The 12,186-nt window shown below is 52.4% G+C and overlaps 1 protein-coding gene across 2 annotated transcripts in view; it reads right to left on the reverse strand.

Moving 5' to 3' along the window:
- Positions 1-1,433: 1,433 nt before the first annotated feature.
- INPP5D (inositol polyphosphate-5-phosphatase D) overlaps positions 1,434-12,186 on the reverse strand; it is a 144,349-nt gene continuing 133,596 nt past the window's right edge. For both annotated transcript variants that reach the window (XM_020893913.2, XM_020893912.2), the window contains exons 23-27: positions 11,540-11,689; positions 9,185-9,281; positions 8,319-8,585; positions 3,943-4,552; positions 1,434-2,638 (exon numbers count right to left, since the gene is read on the reverse strand). In XM_020893913.2, coding sequence (XP_020749572.2) covers positions 2,636-2,638; positions 3,943-4,552; positions 8,319-8,585; positions 9,185-9,281; positions 11,540-11,689 — 1,127 coding nt within the window. In that variant the 3' untranslated portion in view covers positions 1,434-2,635. The remainder of the gene's footprint in view (positions 2,639-3,942; positions 4,553-8,318; positions 8,586-9,184; positions 9,282-11,539; positions 11,690-12,186) is intronic.

Consider the following 12,186-nt stretch of genomic DNA (forward strand, 5'->3'; position numbering starts at 1 on the left):
TCACGCAATGAAGCAAAAAATTGCTTCTTAAAATTTAAAAAAAGTGAGTGCAGCAGCTTCGGTAACCTCAGGGAACACAGAATTCACCTTAGGGGCAGGGGACGCCATTGTGCGGCTGCTGCTGCTAAGTCGCTTCAGTCGTGTCCGACTCTGTGCGACCCCATAGACGGCAGCCCACCAGGCTCCCCCGTCCCTGGGATTCTCCAGGCAAGAGTACTGGACTGGGGTGCCATTGCCTTCTCTGCCTTTATGAGGAAAGCTTGTTTAATCCACCTCCTTGGTTAGGGAGCTTGGTGAAAAACAGCTAAAACCACACAGAGGTAAATCACTTTAGGTGATAAAGAGGTGGGAACCTCTGGGTTCCCCTCTCATCCTGCTGTTTATTGAACAGGGACTCTGGTGTTTGGGAGGCCCAGGGTGGGAAGCAAGCAGACATGGGGGAGAAATCTGGCCCTAAGAGATGGTGGTGGACCCAAGCCTGGGGAGAAAGGAGGTCAGGGACCTTGAGGGTTGGGTGGATGCAGGGCTGAGCAGCTGAAAGGACGAGAGCGAAAAGCCTTTAATTTCACAGTGTGCAGTTTCAGGCATCAGGGAGGGCCCCACTGTCTGTCAGCTTACAGTCAAAGTCCCGTTTGGTGCTGAGGCAGCTGGTGTTGGCGCTTGGGGCAGTGGTGGGGGGAACACTGAACCTGCTCAGGGTGCCAGAACTCAGACCACAGCTGCTCCTGGAGTCACTTCTGGGAGCCCTCAGAAATGGTGAGGCGGGCCTGAATGTCCATTCCAGGCAGGGGTGGGTCCAGGCAACATCCACGCTGGCCCTCTGAGCTGGGCGCTGCTCCCTGACCCATGAACAGTGCAAGCTGCTCCTGCAGGTGGGAGCCCTCAACCTGGCAGATTGTTTACATGTGTTTACTGTCTCTGGAGCTCAGCAAAAGCTGAGCTTTTGAACACTTACAAAAGCCAGGAGGAACTGGTGGCTGCAGGGCATCCCTGGAGTCCCGCAAAGACATATGCCATCTCCAGCGAATCCTGGTCCTTTTCGTTGTTCAGTCACTCAGTCATGTCCGACTCTTTGAGACCCTATGGACTGTAGCTGGCCAGGCTCCTCTGTCCATGGAATTCTCCAGGCAAGAATACTCGAGTGGGTTGCTGTGCTCTCCTCCAGGAGATCTTCCCAACCCAGGGATCAAACCTGCATCTCCTGCATTGGCAGGCAGATGTTTTTTTTACCACTTAGCCTCCAGGGGAAGCCTCCTGGTCCTCGGCCAACTTCAAATCCATTCTACAGAGTCCCTTCTGTCGGGACAATGCTGGCCCATCTCCACTGCAAACCTCCATAACCACCCCTCCCCGGGCGACTGCTCAGCAGCCCCAACAGCCTAGAAGCATGTCTGTAGCTGGATGTCAGGAAAAAATGCCGCACAGATGGGAGCTGAGAAAAATCACAATTTATTGGTCACACGGACTGACAGACGTGGGGATGTGAGATGCGTACCCATCCTCTTGAACTCACACACACTTCTGGATTTGGTTTCCTACATTAATTTCGTTAGGTCAAAAAGCAACAGACACACAAAAATGTCACCAGTCCATTCTCCTAGTAACCAAGGAAGCAGGGCCAAAAGCCACAGAGTTCAGAAAGAAAAGACTGCTTTGAGGGCCAGGAACCAAGAAGCCCACCCTCCCCAGCAGCCGAGTGGGAGAGCTGGTTTTCTGTAGCAACTAAGGAAGAGCAAAGACTTTTCCGTCAGCTCGCTAAGATATGGCTCGTGGCGCGGCTCATTCCATGGCCTAGCGGTGCCTGCCCACCTGGAGGAGGGCACAGGGGACTTGGCACAAGCCTGGCATCGCCAGTGTGGGCTGAAGCCGGATCTCTTTACTGGAGAGCAGGAATTTATTTTCCTTCTACTTCTGACTGAAGAACTCGGGTGACCCAGAGATCTTGTTCACACGGGCTCGGCTGGATCCCAGCGGCTTTAGCTATAGCAGTTTGCATCACTGAAGCTAGACAAGGCCAGGTTCACTGTGCCCAAATTAACCACACACTCAGAGCTCCCTAAAGGTCAAGCCCTGCCTCATTCCAGGAGGGCACTGGCCTTCATTTTTAATGCTTCGTCCAAACCACTCAGGACATACTGCTTTGAACTGGAAGGGGGTGGGGCGGTCTGGGAATGTGATTTTAGTTGACTGAAGACTCAACTTGTAATGTTCATAAAGCACTTAGCACGGTACCTGGCAGGTGCTGAGTGCTCCGCACATGTAGCCATTATTATTATTAATATTATTATTATTACTTGTATCTCCACCAGGAATCAGCACTCTAGTTCCTTTCTTCAAAATGCGAGCCGCAACAAGGCTCTTGGGTCTCAAGTACCAAGATCGAGCTGGGGGCCCAGGTGTGCGGGCTGTTGGGTGCCCATCCGGTGTGCTGCTTCTTCCAACTTCAGCATTGACGGTCAGGTTTCACAGCCAGTGCACCGTGCTGACCACACAGAAGCTAGGCCCTCTCCGGAAAAACACGAAGCCCTGCACAGGAAGCTGGGTAGGAGGAGTGAACAGGGGTCCTGGGAGAGGGTCCTAGTGGCTTCGCAATGCTCTTCTGGGCTCCTGTCTCACTGGCAGCTCACCAAGGGCTTCACTGCAGGACAAGAACAGAAGACTCAGCACTGCATCATTGCCAGGCCACAGCTAACTCAAGGTCCCCATGTCTTTGCACGCCCCAAGCTAGAGCAGGCTTCCCCTGACATAGTGTTGAAGAGAGTCAGCACACTGTTCTCAGAACTTACACATATTCTAATACATGTGTGTATGTGTTATGTGCATACACAGTAATATGTTAATATATATGAAATAATATGTAATAGATAATACATACTTTACATGTAAATTGTAATATATAGTAGTGATATATAACAAAATTTAGCCCTCCCTATAAACCTATGAGGCAGGTTCCACTGATTGTTCATCCACTGGCTGATGAGCAAACTGAGGCCCAAGGCCCAGAGTCAGAGACTGGGGTGGGGTAGAGAGCTGGGATTCAAACCCAGGACAGTCTGGCTCCAGAATCTGCTCTTAACCATTATTTGTTTTGCTCAAAAAGAAATCTGTTTTGTAAGAAGGAAGGGGACATTGAGTATGAAGTCTCTAAAACACTGGGCAATTTTAAAGAACTAACACTAATGATGATGATGAAATAGAAATGATCTGGGCTCTTTTATATTTATGAAGCCTTATTCTTCTGTGCTATTGGAAAAGACTCTTGAGAGTCCCTTGGACTGCAAGGAGATCCAACCAGTCCATCCTAAAGGAAATCAGTCCTGAACATTCAGGACTGCTGAAGCTGAAACTCCAATACTTTGGCCACCTGATGCAAAGAACTAACTCATTGGAAAAGACCCTGATGCTGGGAAAGAGTGAAGGCAGGAGGAGGAGGGGATGACAGAGGATGAGATGGTAGGATGGCATCACCAACTCGATGAAGATGAATTTGAGCAAGCTCCAGGAGTTGGTGATGCACAGGGAAGCCTGGCGTGCTGCAGTTCATGGGGTCGCAAAGAGTCAGACAGGACTGAGCGAGTGAACTGATTCTTATAGGCCTGACATAGAGGACTCAGTTTACCCATAGCCCCTCCTTTAACCCTTCAACTGCAGGAGCAGGGATTTGGGGGTCCAGGCTGGGTTCGAATCCTGTCTTCACCTCCTTTCTCCTTTGCAGCTCCCAGGGCAGGGTTTCTTGGAACCCACTCCTGGGCCGGGTTGGCCTATCGCATACCTGGCCGTGGATGAGAGCCCACGCGCACCACAGCACGTTCCTAGCCTGGTGGGTTGCAGCAGACGCATGCACACACAGGCACCCTCTGACCACGCAGGCACCGCCCGCGCAGGTGCACCGAGCATACTCCCGCGCACGCGCACCCGCCTGCCCACGCGCCCGCAGCGCACCTGCATGGCGGTCCGACTGAGCGGCGAGTCCTCCGGCCGGTGCTTGGCATGGTGGGGCAGCTCGGCGTTGTCGCGGTAGTCGCGGCCCTTGGAGTGCTGCAGGTGCAGGACGGCAGGGCTCTTGACCGGGAGGGGTGGCCGCTGTCCCTGGGCGGGCAGGGGCGGCTGGCTGAGTTCCGACCTGGAAGGCTTGATGGGCCTCTTGACCGGCACCGGCACCGGGACCTGCGAGCCGCCCGGGGCCTTGGGCTTCCCTTGGCTCTTGTCCCCGCCCGGCGGGCGGCCCTCGGAGGTGGAGCAGGTGAAGGAGCGGACCCGGGGCGTGGGGCTGAGGAAGGGGGCGGGCGGGGGCGCCGGCTTGCCGGTCCCCTTGCCGCCCTCGGCTTCCTGGGCTTTGGAGAGCAGGATGCTGGGTGACACAATTCCTGGGTCCGGGCAGGGCGGGGGCTCCTTCCTCAGCATCTTTGGGGACTCCTGATCTTTCCTGGGAGCCGGCTTCGGGAATGTGCTCACAGACCCATACAGGGGGTTCTCAAACATCTCGGGCTTGGTCAGCTGTGGCTCCTCCGGAGGCAGAGGTTCCCCTACACTCTTTGCCACATCGCCGGGCCTGGAGCGTGAGAAAGAAGACGCACAGGGAAAAAACACAGATGGGGAGTGACTGCTGAATGCCTGCGGGGTTTCCTTTGGGGGTGATAAAGACCTTTCGAACTAGATCGAGGTGGTGGTTGCCTTAACACAGTGAAGGCACTCAATGCCACCTAATTGTTCATTGGAAAAATGTTAGGCTTCCATTTTATGTTATGTGAATTCCACTATGACTAAAGAGACAGAGAAGGAAGCGTTACTCTTACTCTTAAGTTGATGGTCTCACAGATAACCTCAACTCTTTCCTTGGACATTTTCCATCATAGAAACTGTCCACACCAGAGCATCACTAAGCAAGGGGGACTAGCGAATTCTGCTCTGAGCCACAGAGGAACAGAAGCCTGTGCTACTGGAGGGTCCCAAGTTCAGAAGCTCCGTTTAACAGAAGCGTGGAAGCCCCACAAGTGTGAGATGCTGCCCCTGGCATAGGCGGTGGACGTGAACCAGACGAAATCAGTGCTCACGGGACCCATAGTCCCAAATAACCCAGTGTTCTTTCTTCTGCATAAAGCCCTCTCCCTGGAGAGCTCCTGGTGAGCATGGTTTCCTTTTTACCCTCGGTCAGAGAAGAAAATGTGGGTCCCTGGGAAAACGCACTGAACCGTTCAGGCCGTGACGCCTCGTATTGATGGAGCATGTGCTGCACTGCTGCTCAGAAGTTGAACAGCCACGGCGAATGGACTCTTTGGGGAGGAGGCGTGGGCAGGGGACAGAGCTGAGATGTCATCCTCTCACTGGGGCCAATGACACAAGAAGACGTGGGGTTTCGGGACATGGAGAATTGGGCTGTCGCTCATTACTCTTTGGAAAGACCTGGAAGCTGTTGCCTAAGCAGAAGGCTACCCCTCCCCTCCAGGCCATCCTTGGCACCCGCTCTGGATCCCCAAAGACCTCTGCTCTGAGTTAGTCTGGAGAGGAAGGGGCAAAAGGGTGAAAGCAGGATTGGGTGAAACGAAGTTTCAGATGAAGAGGCCAGAAGGAGAAAAGAAAGGTGCGTGGCCTGCTGCCTGAAGCTCGCTCTCAGTGATGAGATAGGAAGGATCCTGCTTGCAGAGAATTAGGGGCAGGGCCAGGAAGATGACCCTGGATGCGAGCATTTTGCTGATTTCAAAGATGGGCAGGCAAGCAAACTTCCCTCAAGGAGGGGGCTTCTGTCACTGTCAGAGAGCAGGAGGTTTGGTGGGGGCGGGGAGACTGGGGAAGACCGCTTTTAAAGTCTTATTTCCTTGATGGGAAGTCACAAGGAACCAGCTCCCATAGTAGCCATGGCTGTGGAATCAGCCAGCCCATCCCCAGGATACAGAGTGGATTCCTGGGGCCAAATGACTTCACTCCTCAGATCCGGAGTCTATTCTTTTCTAAAGGAGCAAAGCACCAAGCGGGGTCTGCGAAGAGCCCTCTTTCTCTCTTTTTTTCTTTTTTTTCTGTATAAACTTTATTTTGTATTGGGATATAGCCGATTAACAATGCTGTCATAGTTTCAGGTGGACAGCAAAGGGACTTAGCTATACATATACACATATCCATTCTCCCCGAAACCCCTTTCCCAACCAGCCTGCCACATAACATTGAGCAGAGTTCCCTGTGCTATACAGTAGGTCCTTGTTGGTTATCCGTTTTGAATATAGCAGTGTGTTTGTGTCCATCCCAAATTCTAACTGTCCCTTCCCTCTGGCAACCATAAGTTCATTTTCTAAGTCTGTGAGTCTCAAGGAGAGCCCCCTTTCTAACCACATGACTTTGGCCAAGGGTGACCAGTTGTCCTGGTTTGCCCAGGATTTAAGGGTTTCCTGGGATGTGGGATTCTTGGTGCAGAAGAAGGGGATAGTGTTGGGCAAATTGGGATAGCTGGTCACTCTGCTTGGTGGTTGTGCAGTGTCAGGAGAACTGGAACACTCCCTTTCCCATAACCTTCTCTCAGGCCGAGTGGGGGCTCATGAGCAGCAGAGGACTGCAGGCATTCTTGCAAGCCCCAGCTTCTTGCCTCCAATCACCTCCTTGCTGAGAAGCAAGCTGAGCACCCACCCCACCCTGTATCTAAAGATGTCCCCTTTCTGAAGCTGTCACCTGTAAAACAGGGAACTGCTGGCCACCATGTTCCCAGCTGTGTGCTTGAACTTGTGCTGTGTTTAGGTTAGCACAAAGAGACATTTACTTTGGGGACTTAACAACATTTCACTTGAACAATCCCCCTGTTCGCTGTGGTGGTTTCTAACTCTGTTTCCTGGGGTTGCCAAAGAGAGGATCTTTGCCAAAGAGGCACCTCAGGACCGGACATACGGTGGCTTTTGTTCTCATTTTTCCAGGAGAGGAAGCTAGGCTGCTTCTCCTTCTGGGTTTCTTACAGAAAGACCAGAGTCCATGATGTTATCAACAAAGTCTGAAAACTAGAGGTACAGAGACAGACCTAAGACTGAGCCTGCGCTGTCTGGTCCCATCCTCCTTCCTTCTATCCCTTCCATCCTTCCATTCATCTGTCCAGTTGTATTTTTTAAAGAGAACAAAACTTGAGAGAATTATAAACTGCTCTTCAAGCCAGAGGAAACTCCAGCCAGGCCCGGTGAGAGTGTTGGGAGTGGCAGGAGATGAGGGGAAACATGTTCTATAGTACGATCTTCCCTGACTCTGAATTCACGACAGAAAATGCCAAGAGGGATGTGGGACCTCAAGAGAGGGGAAGATAGACCCAGAGTGGTCCCCCCGAAGTCATCATAAACGGTACCAGCCACCCCCAAAGGAAGCCTATGCTGATGATACTTTGCACATTGTCAGTCATTGTTAATTAAGGTGTGCACTTTTAATTTCCGACACCCTGTGGTTACGGGACACCTGGAGGGCTCTGGAGCCTGCGTTTGCAGGAGGCGCACTCACGGGTTTGGGCAGGGGCTGTGCAGGCTTCTCCCAGGCTCCCAGCCTCCAGGCACGTGCTACCTGAACCAATTCTAGATGCAGGCCAGCCTTCTCTCACCACTGGGTTTTTTTCCTGAAGTTTCACAGCCAACCCCCCTCCCTCTGTGGGCTGACTGCTCGCCTCCCCTTGGGAATTCCCAGTCCCAAATGCTGCTTGTTCGAATTGGTCTTAACAGGACAGAAGGGAAAGTTGCACCTAAGAGCAGGAACGACCGTGGTTGAGAGGAGACCGGGGGAACCGGGAGCTGGGGAGGGACTCCTACATGGAAATTCCTGTCTCTGCTCTGCAGGGCCCTCCCGGGAGTGGGAGGTTGATAGGCGTTTACTGCTTATAGAAACGTATTTTTCAATGAAGGTTGTTTTTACAGGGCCGTGTTTTTCCTTGGCAGTATGTTTAATGTTTTTTTCTTTTCTCCATGTTTTTTAAAAAACCTTTCAAGGGACTTCCCCAGTTGCCCAGTGGCCAAGACTCCACACTCTCAGTATAGAGAGCTGAGGTTCCATCCCAGGTCAGGGAACTAGATTCCACTAAGAGTCTGCGTGCCACAACCAAAGATCCAGTGTGCCGCAACTAAGACCTGGTTCAGCCAAATAAATGAATATTAAAAAATGAACCTTTGCAATTTACACCAGTAGGGTAGGAACTGGAGGTTCCACATGCATTTCTCAAGAACCTGCTGTGTTCTAGGCCCTGAGGGTGAGTCAGTGACCAAAGTGGGACACATGTCCCCACCCCCAGGTGGCTTCTATTCGAGGCCCAGGCTTCCTGGCGGTGAAAAGCCAGGGAAGGGTGAAGTCACGGTGAAGAGGACACTCACCTTGACTCCTGCGTCCTGAGGCAGGGGCCCCGGGTTGCCGTTGACGATGTAAACTTCTTGGGTGATACGGGTGGTTGGGAGGGTGGCGTTGGGGGACTGTCTCCCCTTCCAGGTCCCAGGGCAGAGTCCTTGAGTGGCTGGTCATAGCTCCAGGCAGTGGGCTGCTGGTCGGGGGACAGGGTCTGCTTCAAGTGCCCGAAGGCCCCCACCCCCATGTAGCTGGGGTTGATGATTTCTGTGATGCCGGAGCTACTGCATGGAGGGACCCTGTGAGGGGAAGGGGGGGCACACAGTCATACCTCACGCTCCTCCGGGGCAGCACTGCTCTGAGGACAGGGTCCTTTGGTGTCCGTCAGGGCTCCTTAGGCTCTCCCTAACCCCGGTGACTTTCCCCCTTGGAACAGGCTGGGGCTTTTAGCTCTGGAGCCATGAGCGCTAATGTCCTTGGTCTTCAGGAAATACGACACCCGTCCTGTGTGATTATCTCTGCAGCGGCTTCCTCCTGGAGTGGGCGTCTTTCTAGTAGGCTGTGCCTTCCCAAGGCAGGGACTGCACCTAACGTGCCTTGGTTTCTCTAGAACCTGACACATGGAGGTACTCAGTGTTGGTTGAACTGAACTTTGCAATGCAGAAGAGTCTCCTTGGCCTTGTTGCATTCACACCAACCTCCCCTGAGCCTGGGGTTTGTGGTCAGAAGCCTCAGAGCTGGAAGCAGGACAGGCCTCTTGTAGCTGGCGCTTTCTTTCCCTCTGAGTCCTTACTTTCTCCCTCTTCCACTTCCCCACTCCCCCTCCTGGGTCTGTAAAGCCAGGCTAGTTTGCAGTGAAGCCCTGGCTCTTAGCCACCCTCCAGGCCCCCCAAGCTACCTGTTGGCAGGTTCCCACTGCTTCATGGGGTCATGGCTGGTAAGGCTTTTCAGGGACTTGGGTCCACTGGATTCATCCCGCTCCGTCTTCACAAAGTCTGCAAGAGAGGGGCCAGGAAAGAGCACGTGAGAGTGTGTGAGGGTGCAGCCCCCAGGGTTTGGGCCAGGATGGCTCAGAGGTTTCCACTGGCATGCTGAAGCTGGAGAGTGAGTACTGGCTGCCTGAGGGCAGAGATTCTGAGACCTCGTGTGTGTTTGGTGGTTGATTAGTTATGCCTGCACGGCTCCAGGGCTGGGAGAGTGGGCACGTATGACCCAGAGTTGTCATTTCCTCCGGCATCTTCAACTCGGTGGTGTCAGCAAGGGACAAAGCCGGCAGCTATTTCTTGGCAGATCCGAATCAAAGAAATACAACAAGGTAGCGCTGCAAGAGCACTCAGTGCCCAAAGCCAACCTGTTCACGAGCTTAATGGGGAACTGGGACCCCATCTTCACAACTGACTCTGGTTGTGGCTGCAGGGGTACCAAGTCCCCCTCAGGTCTAGATCCTGCAAGAGAAACCAGCTCCCAAGGGCAGAGCCAGGAGGCACACTCATGGGAGGCGGCACCCTGGATGCCCCCAGCCTTCCACAACCAGGGGCTGCCAGACTGTTCACAGGCACGAGTCCTGCTGTCTTGCTGTTCATGTAAATGGTAGGACCCCGTCACATTTACAAACTTACGGATGCTTAGCAGGGGCTGAATCTGCACTTTCACCTTGGACCAGCCACTTGGCTTGGTGTGTGACCTTCAGCCAATCACTTAGCCTCTCTGTGCCTTAGTTTCTCTATCTACCAACCAAGGACAAGACCTGGCTCTCAGAGCTATTGTGACAGGAGAAATGAGGTGGCATTTAATGGACGATCGTTTCATGCATCAAGTATAAAATGAAAGCCTGACTCATTTTAGACACTGTTAATTTGAGCACTTTTGAGGAAGAATTAAAGCGAAGGGGAAAAGGAAAAAAATGATCTATTGTTTGAGAAGGAAGACAGACTTGATTAACATATTTTGAGCAGCTCTGTGCCTCTCAAATCATTTATTTTAAGCAGGGAGGTTTTAATGGGATGGATACTATTGAGAAGGACACGTGTTAATTTCCAGGTTTCAAAAAATGTATGCAGGGCTCAGAGAAAATTACAAATTCGCATCTTCTTGTGTTTTCTGTGTTACTAGGTCTCTTGACCACATTTCAATAGTCTCACAGTGAAATTGTGACAGTTCTCACCTCAGAGATGTGACATCTGAACTTACCTAACGCAGCAGCCCCCAGCCTTTTTGGCACTAGGGACCGGTTTCGTGGAAGATAGTTTTTCTACAGACTGGGGCGGGGGAGAGGGGGTGGCTTCGAGATGAATCAGGTACACACTTACTGTGCACTTTATTTCTAATACCTCAGATCGTCATGCATTAGGCCCCAGAGGTTAGGGACCCCTGGCCTAATGGGAATCAGCAGAGTCTTCTTTGGGGACCAGTAGGGAATGACTCTCTGATGCTGGTGTTTCACATGGGGCGAGCAAACACAAGTGATGAGCATTTGCTCCCACGCTTGTCTGCATTGGTGTCCTTTCTGAGCCACAAGAAACACATCCTCCCAATGGCCAGCCAAAGTAAGCAAGTGGCAAATAGTGGGGAGAGAAAGACTGAGTTCAGGTTCAAAGAGGTTGCTAGGGGACTCTGCCAGAGAAGAGAAGGCTTTGGAGGGTGGCTGGGATTAGGATCAGGAAGGGCCAAAGAAATGTGCTCAGGATGAGAGTGGGGCTTCCAGGTGCATATGGTATGTGAAGGCGATACAGAAGGTGCAGAAGCCCAGGGTGGGTACCAGGAGGGAGGCTGTAGACACATACAGGGCGTATGTGTGTATATGGGTGCGCACCACGTGGCCACGAGGAAGAACAGGAACATGTGGGAAATCCTAATCTCAATTGCAGCCGTGGTTTCAATCTCCCTCACCCCTCACCCAGGAAAGAGACTGTGACTAATCAGCAGGTCTGTGTGCAACCCTGGCCCTCCTGGTGGAGGTGTTCACAGGCGGTGCCAAGGCCCGGAAGGCTCATGTGAGAGCAGACGACCTGGGACACCCACACGCTTCACCTCCTTAGAGATGTGAGTTGACTGGCGTCGGGGAAGGGTGATCTGGGGATGTGGACTCTTGCGGTTCTGTAGAGAAATTCTTGAATCTACAGAGGATTCAGCCAGATTGTTCCTGAGGCCCTCTCCAAGGCTGGATTTTCGTCTTGAGGCCTCAGCAGACAGAATGTTCCATGACTGTTCCCCGCCCAGCGGCGCTGAGGAGGCATGAGGCGTGTCCACTTACCGTAGAGCTTCTCCCTCATCTTGCCCTGGGAGGTCTGCAGCTTAATGTCCCCCCGGAAGTGACCCGTCATCTCTCCGTGGTGGGTGAGAGGCGTGTAGATGGGGAGCTGAGTTTCCGTGGCTTCTAACCGAAGAGCAATGCAGCCCTCGCCTGGGGAGGTGGGGAGCACAGTAGTCAGGTCAAGACCCCCTCATTTCACCGGAGAAACACCATGCATTTGTCCTGGAGATTTAGCCCCCCTCCCAGAGCTGCAGTGGCCACGGCAGGGATTATGGGACTAACCTTTCAGAACAACTCCTCAGCAATTTGGGGAAAACAGCTCAAACCTTCAATGAACTCCACGCAGATTAGTGGATGCAAGAAATTAAATTATAGAAAATCCAGCAGAAAACCAGAATTAAATACTAATCTGATTGCTGGAGAGAAGGAGAAACTCCCAAGGTTTGAAGCACTGTGAGAAATGACAAAACAAGACTGACAGATAAGAGAATATAAGAGTTTAAAACTTCTGCATAGAGGAATTTTTAAAAAATGGAAAGAGGACTGACTGAGGCCATTCGCTGCAGCTAGCTTCAGAGAGGGTATTTTATCTGAACGCCTCAAAAATCAAATCTCCAGCAGAGTAACGGGCAGACTACCTCACAGAC

The sequence above is a fragment of the Odocoileus virginianus genome, chromosome 5, assembly GCF_023699985.2.
Source record: "Odocoileus virginianus isolate 20LAN1187 ecotype Illinois chromosome 5, Ovbor_1.2, whole genome shotgun sequence".
NCBI classification, from domain to species: domain Eukaryota; kingdom Metazoa; phylum Chordata; class Mammalia; order Artiodactyla; family Cervidae; genus Odocoileus; species Odocoileus virginianus.